The following is a 17,832-nucleotide window of genomic DNA, read 5'->3' as shown; positions in this document are numbered from 1 at the left end:
TTTTGCAATTAATCTTCTGAAACAACCTTTGAAAGGACAATAATAATGTCTTATAAAGCTGCTTTCAGAGAAGCCATTAAGAAAATAATAAATATTTCGGGGAAGTGAGTAAAAATGTTAGTGATATATTGATATTAAATTTTAGTGTTTTCATGATAGATATATTATGAAAAATTAAAACTATCATTTATTCACCTGAGGAAAAATGTCTCAATGAAATAAATCCATCAATAGCATTGTGTTTATTTTTATGTAAAAGATAATTTATTAATGTTTTCAGTTATCAACCATATACTATGTTTCTAAAATTATATAAAGTTCTTTAATTCCGTTATAATGATAATTGTATATTAGCAAACACCTTTTTTTGCTAATTGGATTTCATAAAAAAATATGAGGTAATAAAAAGCATCTATTTCAAGTTTCTCCATTTGAAATGACAATGTAAATCACTAATTCATTATTCTATCTTACTTAGAAGATAAGAGAAAGTTTTATTAGGATTCTAAATCTAGATGTTGATGGTTTTGACATGAATTCTTGGTTTCCTCTATTCCCCTGGGAACTAATTATAATAATGTCAAGTGTAGTCATACAGCAACTATAACTCAACTGACTGGTAAAGATCTTTTTCAAGTTTTGTCCTTTCTATCTTTTTTTCTGAAGCCGGTTTCTGGTTGGTTCTGTTAATACCAAGGGTTCTTGTATGATGACTGCTGGGTAATTTTTACCCAATAGTTCAACTTCCACTTCTTGTCCCACTTCACTTAGCTCTATGGGGACATAAGCAAAAGCCAGACTCTTCTGGATGCTGTAACTATAGCTTCCAGATGTTGTGTTGCCAACCACCTGAAAAACAAGACCCATTAGTGCTTAGCATCTCAGTCACAGCTTTCTGCCCCCAAATCCAGATGAAATAACCTAAACTACAGTCCATTCACTATGTGGAAATGCTGCCTGAGGGATAATACCAGAGACATAGGAAAGTCACCTTTTTTTACAGAAGATTAATGAAAATTTAGAAATTATGAAAAATAATTCTCAAAGCACACATCTGCATTGCTCTGAAATTTTTCATTTTTAAAAAATACATAATTTTTAATACCCAGCATTATTTTGCTCAATTTCAGACTAAGGGTTCTAAAAGGAGGAAGAATGGAATGTTTTCATTTTAAGCTTTAAAAGAAAATTCTCTTATCATTAAACTAGTATTGTAGTAGAAAGGGGAAGAAATCTAAAAATCCAAATGCAAACTTAGTTAACCACCCTGTTAGAGTTTTAAAAATGGCTTTCGAAAACAACACTAATTAAGCTACTTATTAATCTATCCTAAGTCAATATGAAATCAACCTTCTATATAGGAGAATATATCCGGTGTAGATTAATAAGTAGCTTAATTAGTTGATTTATATTATTTAATTTATATTAAATAACAATTTATATTATTTAACAATTCGCATCAATTGTAAGGCATTTAAGTAAGTGGCAATTTTAACATGTTAGCACAAAATATTTTTAAGGCACTGAAGGAATATGTAGGATACTGGTACCTACCCTCAAGAGCTTACAGGTTAATTAGGGAATTAACATGAAGATACAAGAAAATATAACCAGGAAACCATGGAAGGAAAGATATTTATACTTTGAAAGGGGATGGAATTAAGTTGCAGAGGTGTAGGATAAACCCTTCCAGGATGAAGAAAGATGTGGAGTTGGAAATGAGCAATGAAGTAAAATATCAAGATAAAGAGGCTGAATTAGGTGACTAGGAATGGCAAACCAAGGAGCAATACTAAATAAGAAATTATGCTATTAAAGAATAAAAAATCTAGATAACAAGTCTAATGAGAAGATAAGAAGGTTAATGGAAACCATATCTAAAGGAAAGAATGAAAGTAAAAGCAGAAAATATAAATTGAAAAACTGTCAAATCAAAACCCTACATGAAAGAAAAGTAAAAGGAAGACACCAAAAGCAAAATATGATGTACGGCCCTGCTCAAACTGGTTTCTCCTGACCACATAACATCACACCACCCCTTATGGTCCAACTGTCCAACGCTGCGGACTGCTCATTGACTGTTGGCCAGAACCTGGGCATGCGTTAGCCGCTGATGATTCCGCTGCCTCGGCCAGGAGCCCACCACAATCAACAGTCCTACTGTAGCATATCTAGTCTTTTAGATCTTAACACATTTTAGAACTTGAAGTGTACCTTTATCTCTGTAGTCCCAGTTTTTAATTCTCTCTTTGAAGCCCCAAATTAGAAGCCCTTCATATGATTTCTGAATTTATTATGTTGAAAACTGGTTGATGCTGGCCAAAGGCACATTCTTTAAATTGCATTCCTCCTTTGGGTCACAGTTAACTAGTTTAAGGCAGAAATTTGAGTCAGGGCAGTTAGGGTTTGAATCTCTGCTTCCCATCCCATGCCCCCATTACTGGGGATTAAACCGAAGGGCTTTTTACTGCCCAGCCACCTCTACCCCACACCCCCACGTTTTTTGTTTTTTGTTTTTAACTTTGAAATGACCTAAGTTACTTAGGGCCTTGCTTAGTTGCTGAGGCTGGCCTTGAACTTGATGATCCTCCTGCCTCAGCCTCCTGAGTTGCTGGGATTACAGGTGTGAATCACCACACCCAGCTGAATCACTGCTTTTTGAAAGACTATGTTGGTAACAAGGGTTTCACTTCCTAGTCTGTAAAATAGAGATTTATATTTGGAACTGGGAGAGTTAACATGGTTTGCTTAGGCAACTTAAAAAACAGGAAGAGACCTGAGCAAGTCACTCGGTACAGTTCCTTGATTGGGTCAAAAGTTCACAATCACTCTTCAGAGACTCTCTTTAGCCCTTGTGTCTCCTAATCTCCCTGTAGTGATTGCCTTGTGGTCATTTCTGCATAGTAACCTAAGAAAATGGAATATTTATTTTGTGAGTGCTATTTTTTAAATATGCTTTATTTTCTGCTTGATTTACTTTCATTTCTCTCTAATACAAGGATTAGTAGCCCAGGATATTTTCAAAGTCTGGCCTTTCATCTTATTACTTAACTTTCAAGGAGAGGTTTTCCCTAGCATAAATTATAAAGAGCTCTACTCTAAATCTTCCAGGTTCCATTAGATCCATTTTTTTTTTACTCAATGAATTTTAAGCACTACTAGTCTATAGCCCCTGCCTAACAGATTTTTATTCTTTGTTTAATAGAACATTGACCTTCTTTTTACAATTGTAAATAATTCTTTATAATCTTTTTAGACTTTCTAATTCCTCCCTTAAATTAGAAGTTTCTGTCTTAGAGAAGATAATATGGTGTTTGGCTTTAAGGAGGTAATATAGTTTAGGTTGGATGATGCATTGTTTCATTATCCGTGTGTTTGTTTATGAAGAAGAGGAGGAGGAGGAAGAAGAGTAGGAAGAGAAAGAGGAGGAGGAAGGAGGAGGAGGAGGAGAGGGAGAGGAGGAGCAGGGAGAGCGGGGAGGGGGAATGAACAAAAAGAAGAGAAACCTAGTGGCTCACGCAGTGGTGCACACTTGTAATCTTAGTGGTGCAGGAAGATCACAAGTTCCAAACCACCTCGGCAACTTAGCAAGGCCCTAGGCAACTCAGTGAGACCCTGTCTCTAAATAAAACACAAGATAGGGCTGGGGATGTGGCTCAGTGTTTAAGCACCTCTGGGTTCAATCCCTGGTACTTAGAGAGACTGAGACACTGAACTCTTTTCAAAACTTCCTTCCAAGCTCAGCTTGTGTGTGAGTATGTGTATTATTGGGGATTAGACCCAGGGGTTCAAAGATGCTGCTCTATCACTGAATTACATCCCCAGCCCTTTTCATGTTCTATTTTGAGACTCAGAGCCACTAAATTGCCCAGGCTGGTCTCCAAGCTGACTTTACTTTTACCCAGGGCACTCACCAACATCTGTCATGCCATATATATTTTTTTAAATTTTGCTCATTGTCTTTCTCTTTCTCCCTGGAATGTAAGCTCCAGAGGACAGAGATTCTTGTCTGTTTTGCTTATTGCTGTGCCTGGAATGTTGCTGGCACATAGTACATAACTAATAAAAATTTGTTGAATAAGCCAACAAACGTGTACCCTGTCTTCAACACTGGAAATATTTGCAAGAATAAAATACCATTGGTGAGGATGTGGGGAAAAAGGCACAATCATACATTGCTGGTGGGACTGAAAATTGGTGCAGCCAACCTGGAAAAGTAGTAGGGAGATTCCTTAGAAAACTTGAAATGGAACCACCATTTGACCCAGATACCCCAACTCCTCAGTCTATACCCAAAGGACTTAAAAACAGCGTACTACAGCATCGCAGCCACTTCAATATTTATATTGGCACAATTCACAATAGCTAAACTGTGGAAGCAACCTAGATGCCCTTTAATAGATAAATGGATAAAGAAACTGTGATATATATACACAAGGGAATATCACTTAGCATTAAAAGAGAATAAAATTGTGGCATTTTCAGGTAAATGGAGAATATTATGCTAAATGAAGTAAACCAATCCCAAAAAACCAAAGTCCGAATGTTCTCTCTGATAAGTGGATGCTGATCCATAATGAGTGTGTGGGGGGAAGAATGCAGGAACTTTGGGCCAAGGAAAGGGAGGGAAGGGGATGGGGCATGGGGTAGGAAAGATGGTGGAATGAGATGAACATCATTACCCTAGTACATGTATGATTGCACATATGGTGCAACTACATCGTGTACAATCAGAGAAATGAAAAGTTGTGCTCCATTTGTGCACAATAAATTGAAAAGCTTTCTGCTGTCATATATAACTGATTAGAACTAATAAAAAATAAATTTTAAGAAAAAGAAAGAAATACCAAATACCAAAAGCAACATAAGTCTGAACAAAGTCAGGAAATAAAAAGCAAAAAATATCTCATACAAAGAGGATCAAAGAAAGGCCTTTGATTGAAAGAATGATCTCTACTATTCAATAGCATGGTAGGATAACTATGATTGACGATAATTAATTGAATATCTAACAATAGGTAATAGGATTTTAAATGTTCCTACCCTGATCTGATCACTATACAGTGTACACATGTACTGAAATGTCATACTCTACCCCATAAATATGTATAATTACCATGTGTCAGCTAAAAATGAAATACATTTTTTGAAAAAAGGAAGGCCTTTGAAAAAGAAGATAAGGGGGGGCTATCTTATAAAATGATGACTCTACAAATCATCAAAGAGCACACAGGCATATTATGAAAGTTGAGATATAATCCTATTATTAGGTCAGCAGCTCTCTAAGTAGATGGTATGTGGTAAGAAAGACAAAAGATGTAGCATGTAAACTCAGTGTATATGCTTGGCAAAGGAAATAAAAATTCTAAATGGAGTTTGGGATTTTTATTTTTTTAACTTCAATTTGGGTATCCTTATATTTAATATGGCTAAAACTCGGGGTTGGATGGGGTTGGTTGGGGTTGGGGTGGGGTTGCAGACAGAAAATCCCAGCGCCATCTCGCTATCATCCCGTGGAGAGTACCGCAGAATGCTGGTGAGGATGAGAGCAGGCCACATCAGGAAGCATGGAGAGAGGTGGGCAGAAATGACCGGAAAATGTCAAACAAAGGGAAGTTGGGTGGGGAAAATTCAGCAAGGGTGGTAAGAACCTGAGATGTTATCTCATCTAGTGGCTTCAAGTTATAGGTGAGAAAACTGAGGCCCAGGGACCAGTTCAGTGTCAGGCCAACCCCCTGGCTAATAGCAGAGCTGGTGATCAGTAGAAATCATGTAAATTGTGGGCAAATTTGAGATTGGAGAGAAAAATATATTTTAGAGGCTACATCAGAGATTTAGAACACAAAAAGGAAGGGGAAATAATGAAGGGGAAATAATGAAGAAATAATTAAAACAGAAAAGAAAACTCAGCCCAACATAAGAAGAAAGTGAAGTTCAGCTTGTTAAGTGTGTAGGAAGTTAAAGAAGCGTGAGATCTAAGAAAAGTCTGTCAGCTTCGCCGTGTCTAAACATCCACCTGCTTGCTGCATCTACAAAAGCCTGTGGGTGTGTAAATAAGTTCTAAAGAGACTCCAGGAGGACATCAGCAGAGACAGAAAGTAGAGCACACCAGAGTATTCAGCATGCCTTAGAAGAAAGAACAGAAACTCAAGGCCCAAGGCAGAGTGGGAAATCAGCTCAATCCATTATTAGCTGTGTGACCTCAAGAAAGTTGTTTAACCTCTGTGAGTCCCAAAGCATCATCTTTAAAACAGAGACAATCATATATATGTATATATCTGACAGGGATATTGTAAATATAAATGAGAGAGAACATGAAAAATACATGGCATATCATAGGAGCTCAGTAGATGTAACATGGTAACATGTATGTCAAATGACCCATGGCTTAGCACACATTGCCATTTCTTTAGTAAGCCAAAGGCTATGATTTTTTTTTTTTTTTTTTTTTTTTTTGGATACCGGGGATTAAACTCAGGGGTAATCAACCACTGAGCCACTTCCCCAGCCCTATTTTGTATTTTATTTAGAGATGGGGTCTTGCTGAGTTGCTTAGGGCCTTGCTAAGTTGCTGAGGCTGGCTTTGAACTCACGATTCTCCTGCCTCAGTAATCCTGAGCTGCTGGGATTATAGGCATGCACCATTGCACCTGGCCAAGGCTATGATTTGATACCACCTCTATCAACTTGTCACTGAAGATGTGGAGAAAATGACAACAAATATCAAGTAAGCTGCAGAGAATGAGAAAGAAAAAAAAAAACCTAGGCACAGGATCTCTGAGTCTTGGTTATTGACCAAGCTGCCCCTGCTCAATATGGAGCAGCTTCCTAGATGAGACTTGAGGCCCTGTGTCCTCCACAAGGTTTAGACCTGACTGCTAACACCAGTCAAAACACACGCACATGTCGAACCAAAATGTATTTTACAAGTGACCATAGAAAGTGGAGGAAATTCATTTCCATGGATAATTTACCTGACTAACCCTGTTTTTGCAGAATACAAACAGAACAATACGCACATTCCAAAGTAGAAAGACAATACGTTTACTCTTCCTGAAGAACCAAATGGTTGCCACTTTTCACTTAGCTCCCCCCCCCCACTTAACTTTCTGAGGCCCAACCCCCAATTTCACAAATGTTTTCACTCGGATTTTTTTTTCTGCTACTATGCTAATCACCCCCTTCTGCAGGATCCCTGAGAAGCTAAATCAAAATGCCAAAGTCTTTATAAAATCCATCTTCTGCACTCATAGACAAGAACATCGTTTACAAATAGATGATTTTGCCCCCTGACTCAGACCTTCCTCATTGTTCAACATATTAGAAGTCCTTGGGTTGTTTTTTGTTTTTTTTTCTAAAACAGAGTGTATAGAATCTCATGCTTTCAAAAATGAGCAGCGTTTCATTTTCCTTTCAGTTAATTGCTTTCTGTTTCTTGAATGTCAGCTCAGAAATCAAAAGCGTGTCATCCTTCCAATAAATAAGTAAATTAGCAAAACCTCTACAAATGAACAGGAACAAGGAGCACTTCTGCTGTGGATAACACGGTGGCCCCTGGCAGCCAGGTCCTCCCCGCTCACCTTGCCGTGGTACCAGATGCTTTCATTTCCCTCCGGATCCACATCATCCGTTGCCAAGGTGAGGCAGACCAGTCTTCGTTTCAGCCCCTTGGCTTTAATCTGTTTCAGTGCTTGCTTTCCTATGAAGTCTGCTGGCTGCAGGAATCCAAGATAATGATGATGAATGAATGCTCAGACACTGTGACAAGGTTAGAGATGCAAGCATTTAAATTTGTCTTTGCTATTTTCTCGCCAATTACACATTAAATAATAAAAAAAAAAGATTGGATCAAACATCTAGACAAATATTTCTTAGTCCTCAAACAATAGTATCAGCCACCTATCCCTTCAGAATATGTTAAACTTAAGGGTAATAACCGTGATGACAATTTTACCAGAACCACGTAGGCAGGAAAACATAAGGCATTATACTGCAATGGTGGGTTATGAAAGTGGCCCTTGTATCTAATGGGTCTGGTCAGTGCTACGGGCTGTCAGTGTGCAACTCAATTTCTACCTTCTGGATGTTTTTACAGGAAAGAAACATGCTTTTTTGAAATGTGAAGCTAAAATGCTATATCTGTACCCCTACATACACACTTCAAAATAATGATCCCTGAAATGTTTTAACCGGTGGGTTGTATTCACTACTTCATGCAGGAAACATTTATCGAAACCCTACTATGTGTGAAACATCAAGCCAGTTTCTCTGTGGATATAAAATGAGTTACACACCGACGATTTGATCAAAGAGCTTATTCTTGAACATTGTGCTTTTCGACCTTTTTGCCATATTCCATGCAACACATAACAGATGACATTCCTATTCTTAATACTCTCCCCTGGGCACGCTCAGGGTTATTCCCAATCCAATGCCATTGAATGAGAGTGACATTGTTATGGAGATAACCTTGAATCCATTCTGATGTGTTGGGGGGAAAAAAAGTGAAATCAGGCAAATTTGAAGACTTTTCCCATTATAAGTAATATACCTTATGACTGAGTAGGACATACCAGTGAGCAATGACTCCTCATTGGGGACACTATTCTACCCAACCAGAATGCCAGGGGACCCTTGATAAGTGAGATAAACTGGTCAGAGGCTATGAGCAAGGAGAGTGCCCAGGAGGGCGGGCGGGTCGATCTCCAAGTGGGACATTAGTAAGTCTTCTACATAATGAGCCCAAACAAGCATCTCTTATGGAACAAAAAGAAAATTTTTAATACACAAAGCTTATCTCTGCCAAATAAGAATTAGAGATTACACTAAAAATGAGAATATCAAAACAGCTCTCATATATAGACTAACCACTGAGAAAGAAAGGAAACAACCACAAACTTTTAATTTCTTCATTGGCCATAAGAGGAAAAAAAACAATATTTAATGCCAAAGATGTCCTCCACTGCCAATATTTAGGATTTACACAGCTCTTAGAACTGAGTGCAATAAAAACCCTGTCACTTCCCAGAGAAGCTGAAAAAAAGGTCTGTTTCACCTCCTTTACGATTGTTCTGGTCAGATCCTGTAGTCACAGTAACGAAAAAGCTAAAACAAGGTCCTAGCACATCATCTGCCTGATGACTCCAGTTCACTCTTTTGCTGATCCAGAGCTTCAAGGGTGAAGCCACAACACAGTGTGATTTCTATGGATACTGCAATTTTAAGTTGCTGACCTGCACAAGAAGCTGAAGGAAGCTTCTTCATCAGCCAAGGTTAAAATGACATGCAAAATGAAAGTCCAATTCTCACTCTTTCCCCAGTGTGACTCAGAGGGTGAAAATGGTAAAGCCAGAAGCACAACAAGTTCAAGAATACTGGGCCCTGTATTATTATTATTATTATTATTATTATTATTATTATTATTTAAATATTTATTTACTTACTTAGTTGTAGTTGGACACAATATCTTTTATTTATTTATTTATTTATTTATTTATTTATGTGGTGCTGAGGCTAGAACCCAGGGCCTCGAACATGCTAGGTGAATGCTCTACCACTGAGCCTCAGCCCTAGCCCCTGAAGCCTGTATTATTGAAGACAGGATTAACGGGGGAGGGGATACAGGAAGAGAGTGATTTATTTGATTCATACATAAAATAAATTCATGGTAACAAAATCATAACCAGCCAAGTTCACTATAGTTAAAATATGCATATCTAAATACAGAAAGAACTCTATAATAGTGACTAAACTTTTTGCTTTTTCTGCATTTTTGTTGGTGAATTGTAATTATGCATAACAGTGGGATTCTTGGTGTTATATGCATATGTGCACATAACATAATTTGATCAATCTCATTCCCAGGTGCCTTCCCTTTCCCTCTGCTCTCCCCTCCCCAGATCTGCATGCTCTTCTCTACTCATCTCCCTTCTATTATTGCTATTGTTATTTTTATTAATGCATTATATATGTCCTCACACCTATAGACGCACATATATATGCAGGATTCATTGTGGTAAATTTATATGTGGACAATTTTTTTGGCTATATTTTTAAAAGGAGACTTGCTATGATGGATACAAAATGATAATGGGTGCTTTTTTGGAAACCTGTCTACATAGGAGTCAATAACTACAGTAAAAAAAAAAAATCTCATGCCTTATTGAGTGGAAAAGCACTTAGAGTAATACGAGTGGCCAATACTTTACCCAGTGTGATTTGTGGTGTGCCAGTAGATCCTGAATCATTCCTCACCTCCTGTCATGGAATCTGAATCTTCATGATTAGAGATTCATTTAGGTCTTGAAAGTTTCTGGTTATGGAATTTTTTGCAATTACTATTCATCTGTCATTAAGCCTCTACTGTGTATTGGATACTTGTTAGGCATGGAGTATTCACAACTTAATAGAACAAGGTCTTGTAGCTTCAGGAGGCCCCTGGGAAAATGTGACCCACTTCCCTCCACATCAAAATATGCCCAATCCTGAAATTAGTCTATCTTCAATTTTTTAACATACTAGAGGACAAAAACCAATTCGAGATGATTTGTAATGTAGTGGAACATGACAGACAATAGTAATCAGCAATATCAATTTTGGAACATGATTCATGGTTGGTTCTGCATGTTGTACAAGAATATGCACATCACAAGTGTTCTGTAAATTTAAAACAAAGATCATCTAATGTGGAGGCAAAATGCAAAAAGACAGACACGGTGACAGAAGTATGTACAGTAGGGCCAAAGAAGATTCTGACCAATTCCTCCTGCGGTGGAGAGTGGGGCTGGTGACAGTATTCTATTGGTAACAATTTCATAGAGGAAGTCTACCACTGGAAAGCACAGTTGATATAAATATTCTAAATGAAGAATTTTTAAAAAATTTCTCCTAGGTTGCCAGAACCTGTTTTGAATGACATTCATTATATTGTGTAAAAGTCTTTGACAATACCCTGAAGGTTAATCCTAATGAAATTTGACATCTATAGTTTATATCCCTGAATTAGGAAGTGATCTTGTCAGCAATATTGTCCTCAGACATGAATGAAGACAATCTTCTGACAGACAGCAGCAACAAAACCCTTGTAGAAAGGTGAACATACTTACAGCACAGACAGGAGACGTACCTGTCCCTTGACATGATCCGTCCCCAAACTCCTGGGCTCTGAACTTGGGAAGATTTAAAGTGGGGTGATGGCCTTGCGTCCTTGTTTGACTTGGCTTGCCTCTCAAGATTGTAGCATTTACTCTGCTACATAGTTATTAATTATAAATGAGAAGAAAATGTGTCTGAAGGTTATGCTGTAATTTAAATTGGTGCTTTCAAAATGACCCAAGAACAGAAATACATTTCTGTAATGAGTCAATGCCAAATTAACTATATAAATAGCCATTAGCATCTTTGAGAAGTGCATAAATTTCTGGGGCCTTGAGACTACAGCTTTAAAAAGAAGTCTTGGCTTATGTTTTTTAATTAATTAATTTTAAATAATGATAAGAGCCATTAAAAGAACCACCTGAAATATGTACTAAATATAACATCCACATCTATGAAAACATTAAGTAGATTTTAAGGGGAAAGTAATTACTCATCTCTTATTAGCCCTATTAAAGGCACGCATATCACCTGAAAGCCAGTGTAAAATGAATACATTAAATCAATATGTTTCAGGCAGTGATTCTCAGGGCAATAGAGAACTTGCAGACACATAAAGTCAAATTTGGCTGCAGCCGTAAAAGAAGAGTCAGGGGAGTGGCCTGTAATAGACCAGGAAAAGATGATAAAAATCAAAGTCTTAGATCTTTTCTTTTCCATGTACATGGACTAGAATCCCTTTAGAAAAAATCAAGGAAGCCATTACTTTGATTGAATTTTTGGACAAAATCCTTTTAATTTAAGTATTAAAAGTTCTAAAGACACCTAGGTGTCCATAAAGCCTTAAAAATCAGGCACAGCACCAACTCACACCCGTTTTACAGATGTGGAGAGGACTGCAGGAAGACCTCGCTGATCTCCAACTGCTACTGTGAGGGGCAGAGTGGGGACAAAAATCCAATGACAGTCTTCTGCTGCTGTCCCTCAATACTTTCCTGAAAAGCTTCTCATTTAAAAGGAGCTTTGGCTCACCATTTAAAACAATCCTGGTGGGAATCCCTTTGTAAAGCACGTGGCCATTACTCACCTACAGTGTATGTGAACCTGAACTTTCAGTGCTCTGTACACCTGGGTGTCTCAGAATATTGAGAAAGCCGGATGCTGGGTTCATTCATCTGAGGAAATGACTGACTTACCCTCACCCATCAAGACAAATGACAGCATTATTCCTTTCATATTCACAGAATTAGAGTCCCAGAAGTCTTTTTAAAAGCAGAAAATTTAGTTCAATCTTGTTTTGCATATAAGAACATGAAAGCAGAGCAAAGGGAATGTTCTTGCCTGAGGTGACAAAGTGAATTAGCACCAAACCTCAAAGTCAGACTTCTGGACTCATGGTTCCTCTCCCACTAAGCAGAGCTTCTTAATGTTCCAAGTAAGTTCACAAGGACCACAATTTCCATTAGTTTTGTGACTAAAGACTGTTATTACTGGCTGAAAAGTGAACACTCCCACATATACAGTGTTCTCATTCTTCGCCCTTAGAGTCTGAAAGAAACTACTCATCTAGTATCGTTATAACCAAAATTACTAGACGGGTAAGAGTTCCTTCTTTAAAAAGTCTTTAATAAAACTAGAAAATGAACCCTATTGACTATAAGAAAGGAGGAGATGAAATAGAAACTTGGGGAAAATATTTAAAATATGCCTAAGCCAGGTCAATAATAAAGTTAATGAGCATTCAAACCCAGCTAAGATTTTCAAAACTATAGCAGCCCCCATTACACGTGTTCTATAAGTTTTACTAGATTTAGTTTTAAAGAAAACATTTATTTTTCAGTGTTTGAATCTAATGTTTCAAAGGAAAACTGTTAGGTAGACCTGTGGCTTTATCTGGTGTACTTTTCTGTTTAACTGCTTCAGCAATAATTACCACATAAGAGTGTTCACAAGGAAGTGGGCCTTTTATATCCCTGGGTTCTACATCTGTGAATTCAATTAACAACAGATCAAAAATATTCAGGGAAAAAACTACATATATACTAAAAATGTGCACTTTTTTTCTTGTCATCATTCCCTGGACAACAGAGCCTAACACCTATTAACATGGTATTTACATTGCATTTTATTAGGCACTGTGTTACTCAGTTTTCATCACCGTGACAAAATGCCTGAGAAAAACAACTTAAAGTAAGAAAGATTGTGGCTCAGAAAGATTGTGGTTTCAGAAGTTTCAGGTCACAGTTGTCAGATCTTTTGCTTTAAGTCTGAAATGAGGCTTAATATCATAACAGAAGGGAGTGTTGGAAGAAAGATGCTCACCTCATGGCAGGTGGGAATCAGACTGAGAGAGAGAGAGGTCAGGGACAAGATATAGTCCCCAAGGACCCACTCCCTTCAACTAGGTCCCACCTCTTACAGTTTCCACCACCTCCCGATAATGTCCCCAAATTATAAATTCTTTCAATGGATTGATCCACTGATGTTTAAAGCCCTCAAGGTCCAATCACTTCCTCAAAGCCCCACCTCTGAATATGGTTTTACTGGGGACTGACTAATGCATGAGTCTTTAACGTTTAACTCTTTGGGGAACACAATATACCCGGAACATAACAGGTATTTTCAGTAATTTAGAGATGATTTAAAGTATACTCCTTCTGCATTTCCTAGGTCTTTAACAGTGTATTATATCTTTCTTTGTACCCTTCATGTCAGATGCAGGTGGTGTCCATACTACCTTCTAAATGTCACACACATCCTTTTATTCTCCACTCTGTGACCACAGTTTTAATTGAAGCTTTCACCATCTCTCTACTAGTTTCCTTCAATAATTGGGAAAATGATCTCCTAGTCACCAGACTAACTTCCTTTCTTGATGTTGTTCTAATTAGTTATACATAACAGTAGAATGCATCTTGACACATCATACATAAGTGGAGTATAACTTCTTCTTCTGGTTGTACATGATGTAGAGTTACACCTGTCGTGTAATCATATATGCACATAGGGTCATAATGTAACTTACTTTTAATCTGTTTCCCATCACCACTGTCTCTCCTTACAATTCTTCAATCCCTGCTCAATGTCTCCAGGACAAATCCCTTAGCCTGGCAGATGAGACACCCCTTCTGATGAGGCTCCAGTGCTTCCCTAGTATCATCTCTCAACACTGATTGTAACAACAAAATATTTACTGGGCATCTGCCATGTGCCGGCTCTGAGCTAGGTATTGGACATAAAATGACAAAACACATGTATTGCTAGCACCTGTACTCGAAAAGTTCACACTGTTCAATAAAGAAAAAAGATAAGTAAATAAAATAATTGGAAACTCAGAGACCTATAAGAATATATCTGTATGTTTTCTTTTAAAAATTGTCTAATAAAATCCAACAATGTAGAAAAAAGATGATATATCATTTCCAACTTAATTCTAATCCCAAAGCAAAAGGTTTAACATTAGAATATTAATATAGTTCACTCTACAACAAAGTAAATCAGAATACGATGGTCTAAATAGATGTAAAAGAAAAAAAAGTATTTGCTAAAATCCAGTATCTATTCCTGATTTTAAAACAGCACTAAGAATAGAAGGAAATGTCCCCAGCTAACAAAGAGCATCTATAAAAACCTATTAACTAACATCATATCTAATAATCAAAGACTGAATGCTTCTCACCCAGATGCAGGGGCAATATTTGCTATCACCACTTCTATTCAACCTTGTTGAAGATTTAATCAGTCTTTTTTTTCTAAAGCATTTTTATTAGTTGTTAATGGACCTCTATTTATTTATTTATTTATATGTGGTGCTGAGAATCAAACCCGGGGCCTCACACAAGTGCTCTACCACTGAGCCACAACCTCAGCCCCTCAATCAGTCTTAAATATTTTTTTATTTTCTTTTTATTTATTTTGTTTGTTTGTTTATTAATGCCTTTTTGTATTGGTAACACAAGAAGGCAAGAAAGAAAAAAAAGATATTCAGATTAGAAAAGACAAAGAAGGCTTTATTGTTACACATGATTAGCCATGTAGAAAAGCCAATGGAATTTACAGAGAAGCTATTAGAAAAACTAAGTGGATTTAGTAAGGTTGCAAAATATAAGACTGATATACAAAACCAACTGTATTTTATATATTAGCAATAAAGAACTGAAAATTGAAATTTAAAATAGTATTTATACAGTATCAAAATATGAGACACTTAATGATAAATCTACAGAAATAAGTTGTGCAAGACTTGTATACTGAAAACTATGAAGCATTTGTAAGAGAAATTAAAGATGACCTAAAAAAAGATGAACTTTGTGTGCATTCAAAACTTGAACTGACCTATGAATACGATGCAATTCCATTCAAAAATCCCAAAATATTTATTTTTAATTCATTGACAAGCTGATTCTAAAATTTCTGGAAAATCCAAAGGACCTAGAATAGCCAAAACAATTTTTTAAAAGAATAACAAAGTTTCAAGGTTATCACAATCTTATTTATGCCATAGTAATCCAAGATATGGGCACCAAGATAGACAGGTCAATAGAACACAACAGAGTCCAGGAAAGGACCCACCACTCATGCGTGGCTGATGTTTCACAAAAGTGAAAAGGCAATGAAGAACACAGCATGGGGGCTTGTCAACAAAAAGCACTGGAAACAAGTGGAGAGCCACGTGCAAAAAACTAACTTCAATCCATGAGTCAGACCAGTGACAAAAATTAACTAAAAATGGACTTTAGACCTTAATGTGAAAAGTAGGAAAGACGGTCAATCTTTGAGAAGAAAACACAGACCTAAATATAAAAAGCAAGATGTAAAACTTCTAGAAGAACCCCAGTATTGTGGATAATGATATGTGGATATGATGATGATATGTGGATAATATATTGTGGATATGATGCACTAAGAAAAACATTTAAAATTTTTTAAAAAATTAAATAAAATAACGTTTTTACAGCTTAGACAAAAAAATAACTTCTAGAAGAAAATAGAGGAGAACATTGTTGTAACTTTGGGTTAGCAAATATTTCTTGATATAAACCAAAAATATGATCCATAAAAGATCAAACAGATAAGGACTGAAATAAAAAAAATCAAAAACTTCTGCTCTTTGAAAGACATTATTAGACAAATGAAAAAGCAAAACATAGACTAGAAAAAATATTTGCAAAGCACAGACCTGCTAAATGACTTATTCCTAGAATACATAATTTTAAAAACTCAAATCCAATTAAAAATGGGTCAAACTTTGACCAGACACTTCACAAAAGAAGAGCTAAGAATAGTGGACAGGCACATCACTAATGTTTTCTTTTTCTTTTTTTGTGGTGCTGGGGACAGAAGCCAGGGCTTCGAACATGCCAAGCAAATGCACTACCGCTAAGCAGCATCCTCAGCCCAACATCATTAGTTATTAAGAAGCAAATTCACCATGATGAAATTACACATCTCTTAGAATAGCTGTTGTTAAAAAGGTTGGCCATGACAAACTTTTGACAAGAATATAGAGGAACTGGAACTTGTACATACTACTGGTGGAAATATAAAATGGTACACTACCTTACATGTTTAACACAGTTTTTTAAAAAGTTAACATAAAGATGTTAACATATATTTGCTATTTAACCCAGCCATTCCAACCCTCAATATTTATCCAGGGTAAGAAAGCAACACATTCTTATACACAAATGTTTACAGCAGCTTTATTTGTAATAGCCTAAACTAGAAATGACCTAAATGTCCATCAACAAATGAGTGTTAAAACAAACTGTGAGGGCTGGGGCTGTAGCTAAGTGGTAGAGCACTTGCCTCACAAATGTGAGGCACTGGGTTTGAGCCTCAGCACAACCCTAAAAATAAATAAATAAATAAAGATATTGTGTCCATCTACAACTAAAAATACATTTTAAAAAAACTTTTAAAAAACCCTGTGATAAAACTACAACTACCTTATATTTGATAAAGGGGCTAAAAGCATGCAATGGAGGAAGGATAGCATCTTCAACAAATGGTGCTGGGAAAACTGGAAATCCATATGCAACAAAATGAAACTGAATCCCTTTCTCTCGCCATGCACAAAAGTTAATTCAAAATGGATCAAGGAGCTTGATATCAAATCAGAGACACGCTGTCTGATAGAAGAAAAAGTTGGCTACGATCTACATACGGTGGGGTCGGGCTCCAAATTCCTCAATAGGACACCCATAGCACAAAAGTTAATAACTAGAATCAACAAATGGGACTTACTCAAACTAAAAAGTTTTTTCTCAGCAAAAGATACAATAAGAGAGGTAAATAGAGAGCCTACATCCTGGGAACAAATCTTTACTCCTCACACTTCAGATAGAGCCCTAATATCCAGAGTATACAAAGAACTCAAAAAATTAGACAATAAGAGAACAAACAACCCAATCAACAAATGGGCCAAGGACCTGAACAGACACTTCTCAGAGGAGGACATACAATCAATCAACAAGTACATGAAAAAATGCTCACCATCTCTAGCAGTCAGAGAAATGCAAATCAAAACCACCCTAAGATACCATCTCACTCCAGTTAGATTGGCAGCCATTATGAAGTCAAACAACAACAAGTGCTGGCGAGGATGTGGGGAAAAGGGTACACTTGTACATTGCTGGTGGGACTGCATATTGGTGCAGCCAATTTGGAAAGCAGTATGGAGATTTCTTGGAAAGCTGGGAATGGAGCCACCATTTGACCCAGCTATTCCCCTTCTCG

General features: G+C 36.9%; 1 protein-coding gene across 1 annotated transcript in view; it reads right to left on the bottom strand.

Moving 5' to 3' along the window:
- Positions 1 to 648: 648 nt before the first annotated feature.
- The window catches only part of Dmgdh (dimethylglycine dehydrogenase), a 60,307-nt gene continuing 43,123 nt past the window's right edge, over positions 649 to 17,832 (bottom strand). The window contains exons 15-16 of the mRNA XM_027927830.2: positions 7,581 to 7,715; positions 649 to 849 (exon numbers count right to left, since the gene is read on the bottom strand). Coding sequence (XP_027783631.2) covers positions 649 to 849; positions 7,581 to 7,715 — 336 coding nt within the window. The remainder of the gene's footprint in view (positions 850 to 7,580; positions 7,716 to 17,832) is intronic.

This window comes from Marmota flaviventris, chromosome 5 (genome assembly GCF_047511675.1).
Source record: "Marmota flaviventris isolate mMarFla1 chromosome 5, mMarFla1.hap1, whole genome shotgun sequence".
NCBI classification, from domain to species: domain Eukaryota; kingdom Metazoa; phylum Chordata; class Mammalia; order Rodentia; family Sciuridae; genus Marmota; species Marmota flaviventris.
Note: the sequence above shows the minus strand (reverse complement) of the source record. Positions and strands in the feature narration are given on the sequence as shown.